The following is a 26,552-nucleotide window of genomic DNA, read 5'->3' on the forward strand; positions in this document are numbered from 1 at the left end:
GGTTAGTGTAAGTTGACATGTACTTGCAAAGTTTATAGTCAGTTTAATGTTTGTTGAAGGAGCAGTATCAGCAGATATTAAGCAGACAGTCGCATGACATTGGCATGTAATTGCAATGCCATCAAGGGATAGCAAAATAAAGTAATAGGGACCATCAAAATAAGGTGTTACCAAAGTTTTTGTTTTAAATCAATTTATTTCGAAATGATCTTAATGCATCCCTACAGATTAAAAGTCATTTAAGACACTAAAAGGGTTACAAAATAATAATCAATTAATTAAAAATGTATAAATATATATTTTTTAAACTATCATACTTCCGTAGTTGATTAAATACATTATGAACTGCCTACAGAAGTTGTCTGAAGATGTACATTTAAATAGATTTGAAATTTAAGGGCTAGTTTGTTTACATAAAATGTCAAGTTAAATATTCTGGTTTTATTTTACTCATTTGAAAAGTTTTTACAGATGGTATTCTGAGTGTCTTCTTTTAAGACTAAAAAATAATAATAAATAAATAAATTTTAGGATTAATTATTTAATTATTTATATATATATATATATATATATATATATATATATATATATATATATATATATACACACACACACTACAAATATGAATAAAACATTTAGGTTTGGTGTATGTAAGTGTTGGTGAAGTGGAGATGTAAGATTCAATACAGCAGGAGAAAAACTCATTTTGAAAAAATGCATTGGAGTTGAAATCTATAATACTAATAAACTGTGACAAAAGGGTGTTTCTTCACAATGAACTGGAGAAAAACACTACATGAAAATCCCAAAATTGTCAGGTGTGTAAAAAAATAATAATTTTCAATACTATTTAATGCTCACTCGTGTCCCCTACTGGTTCATCAAGGTAGTGCGCACTGTGTGCGTGCACGTTCTGAAATGTTGAAGTATGGTGTTGGTCACGTGCTTAGAAAAAGCACCTGATCTTGTTGTGCAACATGAACGGTGGTGTCGTTCAAAAACTACAACTGAACAGGTCAAGCCCTAATTTGAATATTAAAACCTGTTTAAACGAGCGATTTGCATAATAAAGAGCCCTCAGGCAAAGTCTGTAACTGTAGTGGGCGTGGCAGTTTGTAACAAGTTCATTCTGACACCATGAATACGAGAACATCGTGTTATACAGAAATATACAGTCGTTTAGCATTGCTGATTCGTATTGGTGCTGTAACTGTATAGAATAATATTCTATATATGCTTATTTAGTTTTACATATAGGCTCTATATTATTAATTCAACTTCTTAGTTCACACATTTAAAACATTTTATTATCATTATTTCATTTACTATTGTTTTATTTATCATAACTTTTGCGCTTTTTTACTGCAGCTGTAACTGGGTGCATGCGTTTAATAATATTCTATTATGCTGCTTATTGATGTTTATGTATGGCTATAGATTATTTCCACTCTTATTAATTCAACTGCTTAATTCATACACTTTTATATTTTTAATTTTTATATATTTATATATTTTATTATCATTATTTTAATGTTTATGTACGTTATGTATTCATATCTATAAACCTATTATACTATTTCTTACTGCAGCTGTAACTTCTCCATGTTTATACATTTGTTTATATTCTATATATTTTCGTTTTTTTGTATGCTTATTTAAAAATATACGTATATATTAAAGTTTAGATTGCACTAACTGTAACTTTGCTCAGTGTTTATAAATATTTCAATTTGACTACCTTTATTTTCATGTGTTTATTTATAAATAGGTATTATAAAATTACAATGTTTGTAAATGTATTTCTTACTGCAACTGTAAATCTTTTATACATGTAATTATCTTAAATGTTTATGTATAATTATGTATTTCGATTATATTGTGTGCTAATTCTTAATTTAACAGTTTAAATTTTGTATTTATTTTCATGTTTATGCAGTTTTCATCTATTTTTTCATTTTAGTTGAGTCAGTGCTCACTTTTATTGCTATATTTTACAGCTCTTTGTCATACATATTTAAATATACATATAATATAATGGTATTTTTAAATTATTTATATTTATTTAATTGCTAATTTATTTCCTAACTATTAAACATTATATTTACTTGTATATGTTATTTCTCTGAAAACATTTCATTGCATTCATTGACTTTTGCATGTACTGCTGTGCATTAAAAAAACTTTGCTGTAGCCTATGATCAACACTCAAAAACAAAAACGTTTAACACTCAATAACCCCAAAAGACCAGGAGACAGATTGACATTTTAATTAATTCAACTTTATTGATTTACACAGGACACATATCCAGTCATACATACATGGCAGAGGGGCTTCCCTAAAGTACAGGATGTTCTGAACAGTTAAAGAGGAAATGATACGACTCGATTGTGAAAGCCAAGCGGGTCACCCTGTGGTTTTTACAATGGAGAAAAACAGAGGGAGGGAATTGCTGAATGAACATCTTTTTAATTTAATAACAAATACCAGTTGCACATGTTAGATAACGACGGGGGAGTTACACGATGGAGAGAAGGAGAAAAAAGGACAAGTGCAAATGAAGGGGTGGGCAAAAAGATCTGTCATAACAGTGTGTTGCAATAAGGTGTGTTCTTTCTAGATTCTCGAGAAATTCAAGTGGACAAAACCAAGTGCTGAGCGAAGACACACACACACAAGCACGCACACGCACACACTTACACACACGCCCTTTAACGAGAAAGGCTACGTAAAGACGAACGAGCAGAAACACGTCAATCACGTAAACACACATAGAGGAAAAAAATCTTTCATAGCGACTCCTCTAAAATTAGACAACAATATAGAGACAAAAACTGTAATAAAGATATATTAATAATAAAAATCACTCAAAAATTAAATGGGTTCATATTTTTAATCGGAGACGAAAATGCCCAAAATGTCAGACAGCCTACAGACTGTTGTCGCCGGGCGAATGTAACAGCCAACACCAGTCTGATAAGCTATCTGACACACAGGGAGAGACTTATATCCACGCCAATAAAGACACATAATGAAGATTTCACTCACTTACCACTGATGAGCCGAGAGGGTGGGGCTGAAAGTGGGGCGTGGCCATCGAAATCTAACAATGTAATGATTTAAATCCCGTTATGGAAGAACCGAAAGCCTTTTTTCTTCCCCCTTCATTCAACGGACGCCGTGTGAGATAATCGAAGGCAGCTTCTCCTTTCTTTCTCATAGTGGCCGTGTTTTCAATCCTAGCGAGGTGCCTACCTAGACAGCGTTTTTCTAAGCATCAGCATCGGATTCGAGCGCTCCGAGAGACTGTCTCGCTGGATTTTAACACACAGCCTCTCTCGCGCGCTCCCCTACGCTCGCTCCCTCGCTTTCGGCAGGGTTGCCACAACTGCGAATAATACACCGCTCCTAATCGAGACGTTTATAAATAGAGGAAATACACTTGCGCCTTTCGGTTTCATTTCCAGAAAAGAGACGCGCGTTTGAGTGGTTTTTCAAGTTATTCGAGTGTTAGTGTTCCCTTAGCACACGATATGAGGGAAATACAGCATATGTAGAAACATAGCCCATATAAAAAACGAATTAATTATTATAATATGGTAATAATTCAGCAAAATGAACTAACGAATAATTATATTGTGTACTTGATATGACTAAAATAAGAAAATTGGTTGGGAGAACGTGTTGCTTTTTGGAAATAAAGTAGTTGTTGATAGCCCTAGGCTATATTGTGTTATGTTATGTGAAGATCTTTAGATTTGTTTGAATCTAAAATGGTATTTTAATAATATAGCCTACTTGATGGATGATTTCTTGTTCTTTAGTTTTTGTCTTGCTTAGTTACATTAGTTTTGTATTAAACTTGAAGTTAAAAGTGCAAAATCTCATAATCTATTCATTTAGATATACTCAAATTTATTTCCCGAAAGTAGGCCTATATCTTACAATATAATTAGTACAATTTTATATTATACTACGGAATTTTGTTCATTGATGCAGCCAGTTTAACCAATTTCTTAATTTCTATTATCCAAATTTGTCAGGCTGACCAAACATTTCAGTTCGCATACTTTACTCACAAGATCTGGCAACCCTGCATCATCCTCTACGCCAGCAGCGCACAGTGCATTGAGTTCAGCCGAGGGTTCATTTAAGGTAACGGCAAAAGAAACTCCACACTGTTCCATTTTTTTATACGCCTGCAGCTTCCAGACTCACATACCAGGGCAGCGTTACAAAAAGGCACCGAAAAAAAAACATTTCACAAGCAATTAAAAGAAAAAAAGACGCAAGAAGAAGAGATGGACGAGACGTTTGCTTAGCTGCCTGATCTCAAGCCACCAGCGCAGTGGTTCTCAATCTGGTCCCGGTGGCCCCAACACTGCACATTTTACATCCGACACACCCAATGTAGCCTCTAATACTGAACTGATGGGTTGAATCAGGTGTGTTAGATTAGGGAGACATCCAAAATGTGCAGTTTTGGGGGCCACCACCTCTCTAGTAACTAAAATAAAAAGGCATGTAAACTATAGAGTGTGAAACTGTTTAAAAAGAGTTGATAGTCACCTTTCAAACTGGCAGACAATCCAATATTCAAATCCAGCTCTCCCAGCATCCTCTGGTTTGACCGGATGCTCTTCAGATGTATAGAATACGAGCGATAAGCAGCTACACGCAAAACGTGGCAGTCGCCCACGCACATATGTGCCTGAACACACACGCGCCTCTTAATCTGATTGAATGCGTTATTGCATCTGGTGGAGTGGCCCTGTAGTGAGTCATGTGGTTACACACACACACACACACACTCCTTCTCCCTCTCCTCTTTGGATCTCTGGAAACAAAACAATAACTCTAGACGAAAGGAACATTATGATTCACTGGGCTTTTAGAACATGAGACGATCTTCACTCAGAAAAAAAAAAAGAGTAATGCCATACAGGCACTAGTCAATACGAACAGCACAATCTAGTGACTTCAGAGTCAGTCGAATTACTTCCTGTTACACTTTGATCCCATCCAAAGAGGTCAGAAGCTAAAACGATGCTAAATTAAACTAAATTAAAACAGTCCCTTAAGTGTAACAGACCACACACACACAACATAAGCCATGGTGCACCTTAACACCCCTACCAATGGGATCAGATAACCTGTGCAAGACACAGAGCTGAGAACATGAGTATCTCAGCGCAAACCACCAGCTAAGCAAGCACATTAAAAAGTAATAAAAATGTGCACCGATAGCTGCGTTACTCAAGAAAGTCTCAAGAGATTCGACTAAATTTCAAGATGCATGAAGCAAACCATCTAGATCGTCATCTTCAGAAATCTGTAACAAGAAAAAAGAGAGAGAACAGTCAATAATAGACAATCTGAAACTCATCAGAAACATCTCATGTTAAGCAATCGCTCCCTCCACCTGCATTTCCTCTGTTTCTTTAAAAGTGTGACATGCGAGCATGGTGGCATCGCTTCCTCCTGCCGGGTGAACAAACCCGTAGCTTTCCTTAAGTAACTGCAGGAGGTTCAAGTTACCAGAAAAAAGGAACATTGTTCCAGAAACATCCGTAATCTCTCATTGTGCAACTTCATCCCTCTCTCTCTTTCATTTCCTCCTCCCACACGTACCAACACACGCACGCATAGAGAAGTGCTTTAAAACGGGCAGACCAAGGTGTTATATAGAAAAGGTGTTGCTCTTTGTTTCCGCGCGCACTAGTGAGGGATCAGCGGCAGCAGGAGGAATTGAGAGTACAGCCTCAACCCCCCCTCATTCCATTTCCCTTCCCAACATCCCCCCCACCCTCCTCCTTCTATAACTCCCAGGGGCCCCTCCCGTCTCAGGCAGCCTGCGATGGGTTCAACAGGGTTCGGCTGCCGAGAGGGGGGAGTCAGTGTGACGCGGGGGAGTGTCCGGTTCACTCAAAGAGCTCCGGAGTATGACTCAGCATCCCTCCTCAGCCAGACCCCGAACAGAGCCCCTGACACTCTACGCTTTGCCACATGCAAACAATAACACCAGAACCACACAGTAGAATAAAACCGATAATTAGGGGAGGGAACTAATTAAGACGTGCACCAAAAATGAAACAGGGTTGCGCGTGATAAATTAAAAAGGAGGATAAATATACAAAAACAAAAGCCACGTCTGGGAATGAGACAAATTTGAAGCTTGGGTGAAGGAGATTGTGTTTGAGTGATGGGACTTACCATTGGGGTGGCCCTCTTCTGCGCGTGTTGAAATTTTGCCCTCTGGGCCTCAAGGTACTCCCTGAAAGGGTTCTGTAAGAGAGGCGCCAAACAGGGGAAGAGCCCTGTGACAGAGAAGGAGAAGAGGAGGAGGAGGGGACGGTACAGGAGAGGAGAAGGAAAGAAAGAAAGGAAAGAAAGGGAGGGAGAGGTCACATAAATTTCACTTACCGACTCAAAAGGTCAGCGAGTTTCCTTTACCCTGCCTCTCCTCTCTCTCTCTCCTCACTCACATAGAGAGAGAGAGAGAGGCAGAGTTCTGTTTCAGAGTTATCCCAAAAGACAGAAACTCAAAAAAAAAAAAATTGAAAGTACGGCTTGTTCTGGGAACTACATATCCTAAGCACTTAAAAATGATGGAGTGAAAAAAAAACATACATAAGAGAGACGCATACAAAAAGAAGAAGAAAAAAAAAGCTTGTCCTGAAGGCATGCTCACACGGGGAGCCATCCACACTCACACTCCCCTGTAATGTCCCTCAGCCAGGCTGAAGGAAGAAATGAATGATTTCTCAGAACTCTCACATTTATCACCGGCGGTTCCTGTAAGAACTGGTTTCAGCCAATTAATGAGGAAGTGAGCCCATGCCGTGTCATTACTGGTCGAGAGAGTATGTAAACCCTGCCTACTTTAAAGCAAGGGGCGGGGCTTTGTGAGAGACAGCCCATATTAGGAAACCCTTTTATGAGATTTAGCCACTACCTACAAGACCCCCCCCCCAACCACACACACACACACTCTTACACATACACTCTTTCACATATACACACAATCACATGGAAAGGAAAAGAGAAGGAGATTGCCCTAGTATGGCAAAATTGCCCCTCCCAAACAAAATCAGAATGATTTATTTTAAATTATAAACACGTTTGAAACTTAAATCACATATCTTAGTATTTTCATCAATAAAATAAGATTTAAATCTGAAATAATAAGCATTTTGTTTGTTTCTTTACATGACCTCATGCTCGCTGACCCACTTGGACTTTTGTTTTATCACTTTACACACTCATGCGGCCCGATAACGCTCCCTTTGAACTCGACGTTTCACAGACGCAAACAGGACCCCTCTGCCCACTCGAGTTTCTGAAAGTGCAACTTCACGGATAAACAATAGATGAGCTCATACCAGTTATTTTGTTAAATCATTAACCAAACGCACCATCATCATCCACCCGTGATGTGGGTTAACTAAACGCAAACACATCAAGCCCAAAAGGAGAAGCAAAATGATACTGAAAATCCACCATCAAAACCAACACCCACACACCTTGTAGGAGAACATACCAAAATCCAACCAACTGTAAACACGCACAGAAGCTAGCATTAGCCCGTCTGAAGCATAATCTCACATCTAAACCTTCATTAGCTTGTGTTTTTTTCAGTTTGTATGAAGTGAAACTGTCGTGTTAGAACAAAGAGTCAGATCAAAACTGGCGTCTTTGTGTTTGAGAAATTGGCGGGCTCCAATCAAGCCTTGTCCGATGAGCCACGGTGAGTCACGGTGAGCCCGTACGAGTCAGACATTACACTCCTACCTACTGTCAGAAAGCATGCTACTAAAACACGGGGACTGCTATCTCCATGTACATAAAACAAGGATTTTTCACTTCACTTCTGGAACATTCTGGGGCAGGGATTTCTTTGGAAAAACATGCTGGTTGTGTGAGATATATATTCACTGTCAGCACTCTATGATCTGGTCATATATACCTTTCAGATGACTAAATGTGTTGTGATATGACTTGGGAAAAGCTTGCTGAGAGCAGATTTAATTGACGGTGAAAGCCATGCGATTTGTACAATCAGGGGGCAATAAATGTGAGTACTTGAAACATTTCCAAAAAAATATCTGGCATGGGTTTTTGGAGTGAAAACGTCTTTAATGGTGGGAAAGTGTAATATTTATGCTTTGAAAGTGTATATGATTCATTCAGAAGATAAACAGCATATAGAGTACGTGTGTATGTCTGAATTGAAGATAAATGTGAGTTGTTACATGTTGCAGAGAGATGAAATGCATTTGTTTTCTGTAGTACGTGCTTTTGCTAACGATGCTTAAAATGTAATTTGACAAAAATGTGTGTAAAATGTATTTAAATGTGAAAAATTAGATTGCATATGTGAATAGACACCACATGTCTTTAAATCACTATCTGTATAAAATTATTTGAATGATCTGTTCATTAAAATGAGAATAACATTTGAAGAAAAGTTGTTTTTGTTTCATTTGTGAGTGAAACCAAAAAAGTATTGTGGCTGCTACTGTGTATAACGTTAAGAGTTATAATCATACATTTTAACTTGAATCTAAAATCTCAACTTGGCAGTGATCTGCTAGATAAACAAATCTGTAATTTTTGAGAGTAAAGCGAAGAAAATGATTGTGGCTGCCACTGTAGTAATGTTTATTAAGGGTTAAAATGGCCATTGAAAAAATTAAGTGAAATTATTCACTTGGCGATTCAATTTACGTCTTTTACAAAAATGTGTGTGTGTGTGTGTGTGTGTGTGTGTGTGTGTGTGTTTTGCAAAATAATTCAATTGGTTTCTATGTGTCTTGTTAAAATGGTTACATTGCATGTTAAGAAGTAAAATATCCACTGGGCAGTTCTAATGATTTCTTGATCAGCTAGATAAACAAATCTGTAGTTTTTGAGAGTGAAGAAAATGATTGTGGTTGCCACTTTAGTAATGTTTGTAAAAAGTAAAAATGTCTGTCTAAAAATGAAGTGAAATTATTTACTTGGCAACCCAAATCATGTCTTTTACAAAAATGTGTGTGTGTGTTTTGCAAAATAATTCAATTGGTTTCTATGTGCCTTGTTGAAATGGTTAAAATGCATGTTAAGATGTAAAATCTCAACTTGGCAGTTCTAATGATTTCTTTATCAGCTATATAAACAAATCTGTAGTTTCTGAGAGTGAAACGAAGAAAATGATTGTGGCTGCTACTGTATTGTGTTTGTAAATTTGTAAAAAAAAAAAAAGTGAAATTATTCCCTTGGCGATCCTAATGATGTCTTTAACAAAAGTATGTGTGTATGTTTTGCAAAATAATTCAATTGGTTTCTATGTACCTTGTTGAAATGTATGTTAGGAAGTAAAATCTCAACTTGGCAGTTCTAATGATTTCTTGATCTGCTAGATAAACAAATCTGTAGTTTTTTAAAAGTAAAATGAAGAAAATGATTGTGGCTGCCACTGTAGTAATGTTTATAAGACGTTAAAATATCCATCTAAAATTGAAGCCAAATTATTAACTTGGCAATCTAAATCATGTCTTTTACAAAAATGTGTGTGTGTGTGTGTGTGTGTGTGTGTGTATGTGTGTGTTTTGCAAAATAATTCAATTGGTTTCTATGTACTTTGTTGAAATGGTTAAAATGTATGTTAAGCTGTAAAATCTCAACTGGGCAGTTGTAATGATTTCTTTATCAGCTACATAAACAAATCTGTAGTTTTTGCAAATAAAACAAAAAGGTTTCCGTCCACTTCGTTGAAACTGTTTAAATGGGTGTTATTAAGTGAAATAGCTTCAAATCAATATGTGGTTTGCTTTATTTTTTATTACACTGGCATAACCGCTAATAGTAAATTAGTTTTTGGCCTTCTGTGTGTAAATAAGATTTAAAATATTTGTGCGGCTGCTACTGTGTGTAATATTTGTAAAATAAAAAAAAACATTTAAACATGACATCCTACATGTATATATGTTTTAGATATATAAACAAAACAGCTTTTTTTCCAATAAGAAATTGGTTTCAGTCTGGTTTGTTGTAATTGTGTTAATGATTAGACAACTGTACGATTTTATTTTTTATTTAACTGTGGCATAACAGCTAATGCTAAGGTTGTTGGTGTTTACTGTTTGTGAGTAAAATGAAAAAAGAAAAAGTTATATCTGCTTCTGTGTGTAACGCTTGTAAAAGATTCAAAATTCAAACGCAATAACAAATTATCAACTTGGCAACCCAAAGTGATTCTTTTTCCAGATATATTAACAGACGTGTATTTTGTGTGCAAAAAGGGTCACACATTTTTGTCTTCTTGTTCAAATTTGTTGAATGTTAACAGGGAGAAACACTACAAAATGGCATATCAGTTTATAGTGGCATAACAGCTAATGCTAAAGTCTTCTGTTTGTGTGTAAAAACTAAATAATTGTAGCATTATGTTTGTAACAGGTTTAAACATATTGATCATATCATTTATCATATAATAAACTTGAAGCCAAAATATGAACTAATGCTAAAGTTATTTCTGTTGCCTCATTGAGAAATATAGCTTCGGCTGCTTCAGAGTGTAACATTTGTAAAAGGTTAACAATGCAAATTCATGCATGAAGGTAAGTTATCAACTTGGCAACCCAAATCATTTATTTTTCAAATGTACACACACAAAAGTGTATATCTACTTTTGAAGAACAAATCAATTGTTTTCAGTCTTCTTTATTAAATTGTTTAAATATGTTAAGGAGTCATATTTATAACAGCTAATGACATAACAGCTAATGCTAAAGTTGCTTCCGCCCCCTGTTTAAGAGTAAAAAGAAGAAAATAATTGTGTGTGCCACTGTAGTAATGCTTGTAAATAGTTAAAAATGACCATTTAAATTTGAAGCCTTGGCAACCCAAAATGTCTTTTACAAAAGTGTGTGTCTGTGTGTGTGTGTGTGTGTGTGTGTGTTTTTATTGTTTTGTTTTGCTAAATAATTTAAGGTTTCCATGTTCCTTGTTGAAATGATTGATGTTAAAATGTAAAAACCCCTAATAAAGGTCTAATTTCCTTTAGTTGTTTCTGTTTCTGTGCACTATTGTGTATAACATTTGTTAAAAAAAGCTTGAATTCACATGACTACCAAAGATATGTCTTTCAGATTTCTAAATAAAAGGTGTATTTTTTGCAAATAACTCAATTGGTTACACTGTATGGTTTGTTAAAACTGTTCTAATGTGATATCAAGGAGGCGAAACTATTAATCAAGGTATTTAACTGTGAAATAAATCTTTAAATGTGCAAGTCCAAACAGCTCTAGTGTACACCACAAATAGATATTGTGGATTATCATTTTATCTGTTTCATAAGCTTTCCTATGAAAGCAAACGGCTTAAATAATATTGCACTGAATTATTTCATCACTAATCCAAATAAATCAGTCATTATTGTTTAAAATAAATCGTTAATACTACTGTATGGTAATTATTCAAAAATGACTAGCGAGTGAATGATGAGTCAATTAATAAATAAAAGATTTCCTGTGTGTCATATCAGTTATAGACTCGCACAAAAACCATGTGCCATCAAAATTCCTCCAATGACTAACAAGCAATACATCAGTTATATACATACTCCGTGACATTTTTAATCTATGCACACATTTAAATGTTCACCCAAATTAATTATGTATAATTTTACACAAATGACATAATATCTTCTAATAATCACAACCAATAAAATAATAAAAAACACACACACACGCACATAAAACAGACAAGACTGTCAGAATATATAAAGAAATCGGAAAGTGCAATTCAACACCCTTTAAGACCTTTTTTAAGACTCTTTCCATAAATTCTAAGACCTTATAACCGGAAACACTGGCGAGATTTTAACTTACAGTATATTTACTAAATATTAACATAAGAAATGAATCCCAAACTAAAACATTATTCATACACTGAATAAAAATCTATTAAATCTAGCTAATTCAGCAGGTTGGTGCAGTAAACAAAGCAGCATGATGTCAAATCTAGTAGAAATTTATTGACTTCATAAACCACAGAGCATCCTGATAGTCGCAGATTTAATTCAGGCAAACATTAGGATACAACCATACATTGTACAATCCAAAATGATATCAAATTTAATATCTTGCAAAATAGCGTTTAAGACTTCTTAATACCTTTTAAGGGCCTTAAATTTCTCTACATTGATTTATCAACTTTTAATACTTTATAAGACCCCACGGACATCCTGACTGTGCAAATACACAAAGACAAACACACCTAACGAGTCTGTGCCAGCAGATCAAGCCTCAAGTCTTCCCACAATGCGTGTTTAACTCACATCTAGGATGAGTGCAATGAGCTAACAATGTTATCCAGGTTTGCCATATTGATCATCATCTATTAGTCACGTTTAAGTGAAGCCGAGGATGTGTAGCGTCCGGCATTAAAGCACAGGTGAGCAGGACGGGGCTGATCGGAGGTCATAACGTGAATACATTGGCTCCTGTGTGTCTGAGCGACATCAGTAACCAGAAATGGGAGATGATTCAAACACATGCAAGAAAGGATGATGATCCTGAAGATGCTGTGAAATGTGGAGCATGACGGCGCAGGGCCTGTTTGGCCACACGAGTTTCTGACTCAGCCTGTTCCAAGTCTTTGCTCGCGTCAACAAGATCCAGAGAGGGAAATAAAGAAACAAAAGAGAGCAACAGAAGCTCTCCAGACGAGGACAGATGACAAGCTGACATAATTCCCAGAGGAGCGAAGGATTGAAGAGTCGCTGAGATTTAGCTGAAGTGATTAGCATACGACTGCACTCAAAACAATCATCCTTTGACCGATAGCCTACTGTATGTGTTCAATGTATAGCAGAATATGGGGTTTTCTAACAATAAACTTAACTTAAAATAATAAATGAGACAATATTATCATACAGTGCTCAGCATATTTGAGTACACCTCCACAGACCTCTCATTTAAATTAATATACTAATAGGAAGCTTTACAATATTATATTTGTGCATATACATTAGATTAGTCAGTACTGAAGCCAAATCTGGAGCTTATCTAACTAAATAACTTACAATAATTGTTCAAAAATTAGTAGATCAAATTGATATGCTATGGAAATGTTAAATAACATTTTCAAAAATAGAAAATATCAAGAAAAACAAAAAATATATCAAATTTTGTTGATATTTTGTAGGTTGTAATTTATTTCTGCAATATTTTGCATGAATTTAAATGTATTATCTCTCTATTTCTAAATATGTTATGTGACTAAAATATTAATTTAATATATCTGTTTAATAAATCTGCTTTGTTCAAATGCACCTATATATTACCCATATTCGCTGAGAAATGGATTAAAAAATGTATTTTCAAAATGGGGTGTGCTCATATATGCTGAGAACTGTATATATGGATGCCATTACCTCAAATGAAAACACAAGGTAACTCCAAAAAAATCACAACACAACTGCTCTGAATGCCAACAAAACGAAACATTAAACAGTAACAAAGTCTCTCTTCCTTTCTTAATCTTGCCCAAACACATAAAATAGGCCAAACACTTCATTTTAACGTTTAATCTGCCTATATTTGGTGCCATGCAAAGCATGCTGGAAACTGGAAATTCCCTGCCCGAATTAATAAAAATGATTCATGCAGTCTTGTTGCAAGTGGAATGAGTAAATTTGTATTTCATCAATTTGAAAGTGTTGAAATTTGGCACGCATTAGCTGATTTAACAAATAATTTAATAGAGAAAGCAGCATAAAATAAATAAATAAATAAATAAAATTAATAAAATATAATTAAAAAAAATACTAAAAAGCTATATTTCTTGAGTGTGAGCTTGATAGATGCAATGCCTTGTAACACATAAATTCATAATATATATTATTATCATTGAAATATATGGCAACACTTTATTTTGATGTATTAGTAGACTGTCTCCTTAATATCTGCTGATACTGCTCCTTCAACAGACATTTAACTGACTATAAGAAACTTAGCAAGTACATGTCAACTTACACTAACCCTAACCCCAACCCTAACAGTCTACTTATAATCTAATGAGAATTAGTTGGCATGTAGATGCAATGTAACTTAAATTCAACAAAATGACCATCAAAATAAAGTGTGGCCAAATATAATATTTATTATTGAAATTAAATATGCAGATATAAAATTAAGCATCAAAGCATGATAGATACAAGGCCTTGTAACACATTAAATCATGATCTATATCTTTAATATTATTAGCTATTGTAATTAAATGTGTAGAAGTAAAATCAAGCTTGATGTACAATGTAATTTAACTCATAGTATATATTATTTAAAGCTTATTGTTTGAATTAAATGCATATACACATGTAAATTATGAATTTACATTTCATTAAAATGTGATTATTAATCTAAATTATTAAAGGGGTAGGTCACCCAAAACTGTAAATTCTGTCCATTATTTACTCACCCTTCCAAACCTGTTTGAGATTCTTTTTTCTGTTGAACGCAAAAGAAGATAGTTTGAAAAATGTTGACTTGAAAATTGAGTTCAGGGTTACAGGTTTCCAGCATTCTTCAAAATATCTTATTTTGTGTCCAACAGAAAAAAGAAACTGACAAAGGTTTGGAAACACTTGAGGGTGAGAACATTTTCATTTTTACTAATTCATTTAAGTACACAAATAGGTTGAACATGTCATTTTATTTTAGCTTTAATTCTGCTCATTCTGTCGCATGTCTGCAAAGAATGCTGGGAGCTGGAAATCCCCAGATTTAATGAATAAAAATGATTCAAGCAGTCCTGATGCAAACAGAATGAATCAAATTATATTTGATCCACTTAAAGGTGTTGAAATTTGAGTTGCATTAGCTTATTTGAACAAAATTATTGGAGGAAGAAACATTTTGAGTGCATACTGAACAAGAATAAAGAATGAGGCCTTGTAACACCATTAGCTGAATTACCTGTCAACGCTTGAGTTTTACAAACCGTAATCTTTGGAGAGCTGACTAAACTTTACCCAGAAGCAACATCATGCAGGAAGAACATCATGGATCAGCATGAGCAAGGTGAAAACGTGGGGATTTTGGGAGGTAAACAAATTCCAGTTTCCTTTTTCTTCTTCTTCGTCCCTCTATAAAACAGTTAATAATTCTCAGTCACCATCTGACAACATTCTAATGAGCCATCATTTCCTGTAGCCGTTACAATTTCTGTCTCTTATTTTTCCCCCATGCTATTCATTTCCTTGAGGCTGAATTCCTCAAGGCTTGAGTCACAGGTGACCTCTGACCTCAGGTCCCCTCTAAAGCTGCCAGCCCATGTTCCCTCAGTGAGCTGCACTCGTGCACGGCTGCACACTTCTGCTGTCCCAAACCGGAACAATCCAGACTCAACGTACACAAAAACACACACACTCAGAGAAACTCACACAGACACACACACAAAGTGAGAAAAACCTTTTAAGAGAAAAATTGAAATAGATGGCATTTCAATTTCAAGCCCATTCATTTTCTGTGAAGAACTTATAGACTGAAATTGTGCATGTAAATAGGCAGGGCTGACTAATTTGCAAGATAAAAAATGACTAGATTACTAAAGAATTTCTGCCATTCAGAGGCATAATGCATCATGGTTTTTGTGTTTTATGATTCTGGCAAAAGTTCAGAATTATTAGCCCCCTCCTTTGATTTTTCTTTTTTCTTTTGTTTAAATATTGATGTTTAACAGAGCAAGGGAATTTTCACAGTATGTCTGATAATATTTTTTCTTCTGGAGAAAGTCTTTTTTGTTTTATTTCGGCTAGAATAAAAGCAGTTCTTAATTTTTTAAAAAACATTTTAAGGTCAAAATTATTAGCCCCTTTAAGCTATATGTTTTTCGATAGTCTACAGAACAAATCATCATTATACAATACCTTGCCTACAATTACCCTAACCTGCCTAGTTAACCTACCTAACCTAGTTAAGCCTTTAAATGTCACTGTAAGCTGTATGGAAGTGTCTTGAAAAATATCTAGTCAAATATTATTTACTGTCATCATGGCAAAGATAAAATAAACCAGCTATTAGAAATGAGTTATTAAAACTATTATGTTTAGAAATGTGTTGAACAAAATCCTACTCTCTGTTAAACAGAAATTGGGGAAAATAATAAACAGGGGGGGGGGGGGTAATAATTCAGGGGGGGGGGTAATAATTCTGACTTCAACTGTATATGCTATCCATATAAATATGTATATATAAACACACAAGTATACGCGCACATTTACATCTAATTTTGCAATACCTCATTTCATTACCTCATAATTTTTGTCGTGAACACAAAAGAAGATATTTTGAAGAATGTTGGAAAATTGAATCAAATCAAAAATTTGTTTTTCCTACTATGGAAGTCAATGCACTGTAAAAAAAATTATATGATCAATTAATCCTGACAGCATATGTTTTTATGTCATTGTAACTTACTAAACTAAGTTAATCATGTTCTAACTTAATTTTATAAGTTATAAAAGCTGTTTTAAGTTAGTTTAACATAACATAAGTTATAGACTCACAAGGTTAATTTGATTCAGCTTAAAAAAGCAAGGCAACCAGGATTTTTTTTACAGTGTGGTTACTGGTTTCAAACATTCTTTAAAATATCTTAAAATTACTTTAATGATTATTATATTAATAACATTAAAAAACATAGAATTATTACAATAATTATTATGATTTGTTTATGAAATTTAAATCTGCCAAATAAATGTAATAATTCATATTACTTCCTATATATTTTCATATATATTACCACACTGAACTGAACTTAAGCTCCGAAAACTGGACTGACACAGTTTTAATTTACTAGAACTTCTATGTTAAGCTGCTTTGACACAATCCACATTGTAAAAGCGCTATAGAAATAAAGATGAATTGAATTGAATATTTCTCTGTTCAGGTAGCGAATGTCTAATAAATCAAGTCCAATAGACAGCTCACGCTCAGCAAGAACAGAAATTAGAGGGAAGATTCCCGCCAGCTTATAAAGACGGCCATCTTTAAATAAAGGGTGGAGGCCATTTACAGCTTCTCACACACAGACACATCTCTACACACTCATGACGTAAAAAGGCTCTCAAAAAGGGCCTTGATGAGCTTTTACAGCGCAGTTATTTAAAAACAAAGGAAGACAAAGCTGTGAAGCAATTGATATCTGCGCTGCTGTTCACCTCTGGTCTGGTTCTTAGCTCCATGTTACATGACGATCTTTCCCAATGACCTCATGAGCAAACCATGAGGACGCGTCCTGAATGGAGATCCCCGAACTCGGGGTATTAATCACCCAGACACACACACACACACATTTATATTGCTTTACGTGCTCACACTCATTGCCGTTTCTCCTCCAGCTGTGCCAGCCCATGTTTAAACAGTAAGAATGAAGTAAAAAAAAACAGACTAAACAAAAGAGAAGAGGAAGACAGAAAAAGAGGGGTGAGATCACTCCTATTTTGGAAAAGAGTTATCAGTACGGGACTGACTGGGAGACAGAGAATACTGATCTCTTCCCCTCTGGGTCTCCATGCACACACATACACAAAAAAGAGAGTAATTATAGCACACTCATACAAGTGTCACTTCCCATCGTAGCGGCTAGACACTCGTCACCTCCGACGCACAAACATGTGAACACAACACAGGCGAATTCACACACCTCCACTCAAGAGACAAAACATTTACAGTTTATCCACTGACACTGAAGGAAATCAGTCTGAAATGAATACCAAAAGACTAAACTAAATCTGGTGAGCCACCTTGATAACTACTGCAACTAGGTAGCTCGCTATTAAGTTGCATCAATCACATAATAAAAAAGCAATTGGGAACGGCAGAGAAGTTCAGAAACTTCAAGAAAATGTCACCCTGACACAAGACTTACAGTTAAAAATGCTACAAATATGATACACTAATGAGAAAACTGCTAAATTATAGTAATATTTTCTCATACACTATTTTTATTAGATTGTTAATGTTAGAATTACAGTTGAAGTCAGAATTATTAGCCAACCTGTTTATATTTCCCCCAATTTCTATTTAACTGAGAGATTTTTTCAACACATTTCTAAACATAATAGTTTTAATAACTCATTTCTAATAACTGATTTCTTTTATCTTTGCCATGATGACAGTAAATAATATTTGACTAGATATTTTTCAAGACACTTCTATACAGCTTAAAGTGACATTTAAAGGCTTAACTAGGTTGACTAGGCAGGTTAGGGTTATTAGGCAAGTTATTGTATAACAATGGTTTGTTCTGTAGACTATTGAAAAAATATAGCTTACAGGGGCTAATCATTTTGACCTTAAAATGTTTTTGAAAAATTGCTTTTATTCTCCAGAAGAAAAAATATGATCAGACATACTGTGAAAATATCCTGAATCTGTTAAACATCATTTGGGAAATACTGTATTTAAAAAAGAAATAAAATTCAAAGGGGGTTTAATAATTCTGACTTCAACTGTAATTTAGTAATATAAATATAATGTAAACTTATTTTGAAATGTGTTGCAAGAACCAAAATTGTAATATGTGTTTATTTAAAAGACTATTTATTTATTGTATTATAGTTTTTATTGTAAACAAACCAATGAAAATCATGCGGACCACGTTAAATTATGTTTGTCGTATTGTCTGCAATAAAAAAACAAATCAAAGTAAGTATAGAAATCACAATTTTTTTTTTATTTGAGTTTTACTGTCCCAACTTCTGATTTGGGGTTGTGTTTCATAAATATATGTACATACATAATACAATCATTTCTATAATATTAATTATCATTAAACTTTAAATGAACACCAACTGTTTATTTGTGTCTTAATGTCTATTAAATAATTAATATATACATGACTTTTCAATAGGCTTTAATGTTTACTGTATTTCAAATATGCTCTGAATTTATATATTTGTGGTAACATCTGGTACACATATATTTATGACTTTAACAATTTCTGTAATATCAGCATCATTGAATAAAAACTGATTTGTATAGACATATATATTAATAAATATACAGTCAAGCCCACATTTATTCATATAAACCAGAATTAGAGAGTTTTTTTCCAACACATTTCTAAACACAATAGCATTAATAACTAATTTCTAATATCTGATTTATTTCATTTTTGCTTTGATGACAGTACATAATATTTTCTAGATATCTTTCAAGATACTAGTATTCAGCTTAAAGTGAAATTTAAAGGCTTAACTAGGTTAATTAGGTTAACTAGGCAAGTCATTGTATAGCAGTGGTTTATTCTATAGAGCAGAGGTGCCCAAACTTTAATGTGGGCCGCCTTTGGTGCTTCACAACATTTTATTAGTCATTTGTTCTTTCATGAATAAAGCCCAAAATTTAGAATAAAAGTTACTTTTAAAATGGTTTCTCTATTTAACAGCAATACAGTGAAAGTTTACTTTAGGTCTTAAAACCTTTTTCAATGGGTTATTTGGATCATTTATGATGGCATAACAGTCAAAATAGGACAAAGGAGCTAATGTATGGAACAAATACTAGAGCTTTTATTTTGTAAAATAAAATAAAATAAAATAAAATAAAATAAAATAAAACAAAATAAAATAAAATTGTATTAATAAAAAAAGTGCAAAGTGCGGCAGATGTCTACATTTATGCAACAATCCCAATGTTACAATTAAAGTAATGAAAGATTGCAAACTGGTGTATTATTTTTGTCAAGAGCAAGAGTGATCAGTCTAGATCCAGCTCGAAAACTGACCTTTATTTAAAACTTTAAAACAACATGCTGTATAAGTTAGTTATGTTAATTACTGGTTAATAGAGCTACCGTGTTAATTAATATTTGCTTATTAAAAGAATGATAACTACAAATGTGATTCATGAACATAATAAAGACAACATTTCCATCAAGGTCTAAAACTCTGCTTCAAACCTGTTGTTCGGTTGCTTTTCGGAAAGACCAATGATCAAAGCAGTCTGCGCTAAAACATCAGCTGAACATTTCAACTGATAAAAACAAACCATCCCTACAGTCTACTGCAACATGCTTAGGCACGAGAGATCAGTCAGACATCCTCAAAGCCGTGTAGCTCTGATTACACGGGAACACAATTCACCAAATCACCCAGGGTGGACTGTCTACTGACTCACTGGAGAACCAAACATGCCCAGGATGACTGTGTGCAGGCAAGGCCAGGCAGGGTAGCTCATGGCTGCCCCAAAATAGGATGGAAAGCTGGGGTTCTGGAGGATGTGTGGGAGAAAAGCTGGAGTGTCCACAGTCCACCCTGTAATGCCCTTCCCTTCCTCTTAATCACAAAACACTGGCACTTTGGCGCAGCCACGAGACACTGGCTTGTGAGCAATTTGCCTATTCTAGTTGACCACTGAACTGGAGACTCTCTGTATAACTTTAAAAATAGCTAATGTAATTCTAGTTAGAAAATATCTTATTAATCTTATTAATAACCTTTTTAATAACATGATTAGTGTTGTTCCCATGCTATATGCCCTTCTTTATATCTCAGAAATAAAAAAAATATAATGTTAATTAATGTTAGTTATCAAGTTTTAAAAATAGACGTAAATGTATTGCAAAATGTTTACAAGAATAGTTTATCCAAAAAAATTTGAATGCCATTTAAATTTTAACTCACCTTGATTCATTCCAAATCGGTAAAGTTTTTTTTTCTAGATTATTGAACACAAAAGAAGATACTTAGAAGAATGTTGTAAACCTGTAACCATAGTCGAAAAAAACTAATTATATGGAATGGTCAATGGTTACAGGTTTCCACCATTCTTCAAAATATCTTCTTCTGTACTGGCTAGATGACTTATTTTTATGAATTGGCAGTCAGCAGCTCCCAGTTTTTATCGGCAATAGGTTTTTAATTTCTTATATGCTCTTCAAATGGAAAAGATTCGGTTTGCAATAAAACAAAAGCCAGAACAGTTCCAGAAAGTCTAAAGCCCTTTTCTATTTTTTTTAAAGGAGACACCTATATCTTAATTGCCTTTTTTCTTTTCTTTGTATAATTTATTTATTTATTTATTATTTTGTTCGTTTTTTACTACTCTTATTTTTGTATATCTTTGTGTATATAAGTGGTATTTTACCTTTTATTTATATGCTTATTTAGTGTATAATTATGTTTTCCTGATAATTTCTTGGTGAATTGTATCAGTGTGTATATCTATATGTATCAACATTATGTATATTTTATTGCCTGACCTAAGATCAACCTAAAATTACAATAAAAAAATAAATATCTTCTTCTGTTTTGAACAGAAAAAAAGAAACCCAAACAGGTTTTAAACAATGAAGGGAGAATAAATGATGAACAGGATTTCAATTTTTGTGTGAACTATCCATTTAATGTCAAAGTGTTGTATATTGCATGAGTTCTAGGACCATATGCAAGTCCAGACAGAATCTGTGGACCTTTTATTTTTGCTATTTCTGCCCAGAATATTGTAACAAATTTATACAAATCTTAACAAACAAAAATTTATATTTTTTACATTTTTATTTAGGGTTTAAAATGCAAATTCATTCAATTAGAACCACTTCATAGGTGAATAAAGCTACAGTATGTCTCTCATAAAATACATCCACTTAAATACAAAATAAAATAATGATTTATTCATTTTCTTTTTGGCTTAGTCCCTGTATTAATCTGGGGTTGCCACAGCGGAATGAACCACCAACTATTCCGGCATATGTTTTATGCAGCGGATGCCCTTCCAGCTGCAACTCAATACTGAGAAACATAAAAACATATTATTTCACAAATTATATTGTACACAAATCATTTACACATCTCAACATTAATGTATTATTTAATAAATGTTTAAATAAATATAAAAAAACTGAATAAAATATATATCTATAAGCATTTACATAAGCAAATAGGTGAAATGACATGGTCACCATCCTGTGGAAATCTGCATTTTTCTGCATTTTGATCAATATTAATCAAATTTATTAAAATAAGTTGCCTCAAAATTACCCCAAAAAGTATCAGTGTAGTTTCTTCAGCGAGCTGAATATTTCAGAATGACAGAAGAGTGTGAAAACCTTTTCTCGTTTCTATTCATTTTGATTTTCACCACTTTTTCTACACTAAGTACACTAAGAGATCCATGAACAAACAGGACAAACATTAGATAAAGTCAGAATTTCATTAAACAATACATTCAATTTCACTTCATTCTTTTTAAATAAACTATATCACTATCTTCTCTTGTGAGTTCTCCTTTTATGGTGTGAAAAAAGACATGATATTAAAACAACAAGTAAACAATAAGTGCATTTGATTTATTGATGGTTGAACTAACCTTCAAGCTCACCGAAGATCAATTTTTGAGATTAAAAAAAGAGCGCAAACAAGTAAACAGGATATTTACATAATAAGAGTGATGCTCAAAATGGCATCCAATGTTGACGCACTTGCAGCCGCACTGCCAGTATAGGTAACAAACAGATGCGAGCAAAGCATTCGTGCAATGCGACTCGTATTTGTCAAGAGAGATGATTAAGAACAAGAGATCTGAAACGGAAATATAGACACATAGCAGCAACAGAGATGCATTTACGTAAATAAACAGCATCAACACAAACATGCGCAGACGCTGTTACATATTATGACAAACCTTTTTTTTAAATAGTGTATTGATAATAGGACTGCCGAAAGTGGTCAAAATGAAACCCACCAAACTTTCACCTGCACATGCAAAATCCCTATTGCTACTCAGCTCCATACATGGGAAAGGCATTCATACAGTTGAAACCGCAGAGGAACTTTGCAATCATACAGTCATACAGTGAGGCAGCTGTAGGTTGAGTTATCCGGTGAGCTCTAGGTCTGCGGGTAAACCGTGCTCACCTTCAACAGGATGTCGCCTAACCAATCAACCATGACCCCGAGTCCAACAGACTAACAGAAATCAAAGCAGATAACTATCAATTATAATAGTGACTATCAACAATGTGATTTCAATAAAGCACAATTTCACCAAGTACTATTAGGTTTTTAAAAACCTGAGCTGTGAGCTGTTTATTGGACTTGTTTTATTAGACGTTCGCTACCTGAACAGAGAAATATTCAATTAAATTCATGTTTATTTCTAAATAAAATTTTACAAAAATTGATTTAAATATGGGTGAAAGATGGAATAGGGTTTTGATGCATCAAATCAATAAAAGTGCAATAAAGAATGATATCTATGTACATTAAAATATTAATTAATTGCCATTTGTCAAAAAAAAGTTTCACAATTAAAAAAAAATAGATTCAAATTTATTTTTAGATTAGAATAATCACGTTTCTTTGACATTTTAAGACGTACAGGTCAGAAGTGTTACATTTTTTTTTTTGCATAACTAACACTAAATGCAGAATATGGTGATTTATTTTTTTTTTTATTTTATTTTACAAAAAAAATTATAATTTAAACATTTAAAGAGATGTAAATGTAAATGTAAATAACCTTCTCATTTGTTCTCCCTTGTGGTTGGTTTCTTCTGTTGAACAAATAAAAAAGAAGATATCTTTATGAATTCTGGTTCCCGACACCTATTGACTTTTTACATTTAAGTTGATGCAGACACAAAAATGTCATCTGCAAAAAAAACAAAAACAACAACACATTATTTTATGGGTATTGAAAATAAAAATAATAGTACTACAGTATTCACAAAAAATACCATACAGTAAAAAATGTAATACTGTAAAATGCAATGCTTTCTTACTTGTTTAAGAAAGTTACCAGCTTTCTTTATAATACCTTCTAATATTTTGCAATTGTTTAAAAACCTTTTTTATATAATAATAAAATAAAACTAAATGTAACACTTTTTTTCAATTTTGCATAAAATATGCTTCAGAGCAATAAAAAATGCATGCATAAATAAATAATTTCATATAATTATTTATACTGATACAAACTCCCTCTGCAGAATAAAGGTGTTATTATAAAACTCAATACTAGAATACACACATACAACCGAACGAAGTATATATTAGGACTGCACGATATTGGAAAAATCTGATATTGCGATATTTTTCTGCAATAAATATTGAGATATGAATACAGTTTCAGAAGATGGTTTGAATAGCACTATTTGATGGTTTTCTGGAGAGTCTAACAGTATTCAGGTACAGAAAGTGAATAACCACAATTCCACTTGTTTTGTCTCATTTCCAGTCCAAATCTCAAAAAATTCTTAGAGCAAGTAAAAATATTGTTGTTGTTTTTTTTCAGAAGAAATAAGTAAAAATTATGAGTTTTTCATTAAAACAAGCAAAATTATCTGCCATTGGGGTAAGTGAAATAGTCTTGTTTTTGCTTTGAAATGTAGATATTTGGACTACAAACGAGACAATAATTCTAAGTAAGTTTTTTTTATTGCTTAAATCATATAAGTTTTGTTAAAATAAAGTGATTAAATACAATGTTTTAACTTCTGGTCAACAATAATGCAGACTCAACATTGCATATCTATGCGATGTGACTATTGTGGCTGCACACATTGTGATATCGATGCTAAAATGATATATTGTGCAGCACTAGTACATATGTATTTTTGAATATATTAAATAATTAAATATTATTTTAATAAATATAATGGTTTAAACATAATATTTTAGTATATATATATATATATTTTTTTTTTTAAATAATTTATATTTTTACAATATGCATAGCATCAACAAAGAACACTCACGCATAATATTTGCATGGCGTTCTTTACAAAAATACAACAAAAAGCCCCTAAATTCCCCCTTAAGAGCACAAAATATACTGTCACATGATTCTGATTTATCTCAGACTTTTCAAGAAAAACTCCTACATATAGCTATGCAAATCTTCAAACGCTCTTCACAAGGTGTGCGTCACACTTTAAACTTTGACTGTTGTACATTACAAAAAAAAAGTTTATCAGAAAAGAAAAATACAAATTAAAAAATCCCCCTTTCTGCACAAACACAAACCAATTTGATTGAAGTTGCCTCCTCCCCCCTGCACAGTTTAAACATGTCTACCTGAAACAGGGCGGTAAAGTAGGCCCATGACTCAGATTCCTGGCTGGACGGGGCTGCAATGACTCGCACGGCTTCCCGAAACAACAAGAGGCCTTGGGCAGGTGGCAGATAAAGCTGTCACCTCGCTCACATCTAATGAAATAAGTCATTGATCGATTCGCTTCTGTCTTGCTACTGAGACAATTAGAGGCCTTTGTTCAGCATTTAACACTTGCGACGCATGTTCTGAGTAGTGCACTATGAAGTAACTTGATTTATTCACCCCCTCGTGACTGTGATGCAGCATCTGTCCGTAAATACTGAGAATAAAGAGCTGATTATTGTCTTGTGTATGATTACGGTCAGTATTAGTAAGACAACTCTTAGTAAGATTCCAGTTAAAAAGCTCGGTCACTACTCAGTCACCCTCTATAGGGACTCAGACTTTCGCCTCAATGATGTCTTTGTCCGGGCAGGTGACTTTTGGTCTCCTGCTTTCCAGAAAACAGCCAGAATTTAAGTCTGGCACAAAATTAGTTATTTATGATCACAATTGCAGGACTGAAATAGCAAGGTCAGTTGGCAATCTGCTTTATTAGCCCTGGAATGAGTCGGCCAATCAGATTAGTCACCTTTTGATTTGATTTCTTCCATCAGGAACATCTCTTTTTACCATCCGTCTCCACTAGTCACTATCAGTCACATTTAAAGCAGTGTGATACAAAACAGGATCGTATGCATATTCTTTGTTCTGATAATGTGAGTATTCATGAATGTTCTTAAGGAACGGCAGGAGATGCTGTCAGATGGAAATGCGCGGAGAAAAGACGCATCCTCTATTGATCACTTTCACTTTATATACTGAGGCCATGACTATCAATACATGTGGCAGGACTTCTTCTTGTAAGTCGTATTTGAATGAGCCACACACAAAAGTGGTTTTTGAATGAAAACAACTGTCTGACTTCGCTAATCAATGGTACTGGCTGTCAAGCTTTAAGAGGAAAATAAGCTGTGCACAAAAGTGTTTTTTGAATGAAAACAACTGCCTGGCTTCGCCAATCAACGGTATTGATGTGATGTCATTGGTGGGAGGGCTTCGCTGAGGTGAGACCACAAACTGTTTCACTATGATTTACTCTGAAACATACACATAGCCAACACTTAAGGGGATAGTTCACTAAACAATGTCATAAATGAATAAACGGGTCATAATTTAGTCAAAACTGTACATTCTATTTAAAAAGGAAATTCTTTATTTTCATTATGGTTTAATGAAACCTTTCCATTATCCAAATGGTTCTTTATAAAAAAACTTTTTGTTCTGTGCATCAAGAAAATAATAGTTGTTTTAAGAACTCATAAATAAATCCTATTTCTCTGCAAAAACTAAACTAAACTGAACTAAAGTGAACTTAATTGTACTGTACTGTACTGAACTAAAATAAGCAATTTAACAGATTATGTCCACTGCATTTCCCTAAGGGAAAAACATAAACATATTATAAA

General features: G+C 33.8%; 1 protein-coding gene across 1 annotated transcript in view; it reads right to left on the reverse strand.

The window, feature by feature from the left end:
- Nucleotides 1-2,257: 2,257 nt before the first annotated feature.
- The window catches only part of LOC130236088 (vacuole membrane protein 1-like), a 58,547-nt gene continuing 34,252 nt past the window's right edge, over nt 2,258-26,552 (reverse strand). The window contains exons 5-6 of the mRNA XM_056466659.1: nt 6,212-6,315; nt 2,258-5,330 (exon numbers count right to left, since the gene is read on the reverse strand). Of these exons, the coding sequence (XP_056322634.1) occupies nt 5,286-5,330; nt 6,212-6,315 (149 nt within the window). The 3' untranslated portion in view covers nt 2,258-5,285. The remainder of the gene's footprint in view (nt 5,331-6,211; nt 6,316-26,552) is intronic.

The sequence above is a fragment of the Danio aesculapii genome, chromosome 10 (assembly GCF_903798145.1).
Source record: "Danio aesculapii chromosome 10, fDanAes4.1, whole genome shotgun sequence".
NCBI lineage: Eukaryota > Metazoa > Chordata > Actinopteri > Cypriniformes > Danionidae > Danio > Danio aesculapii.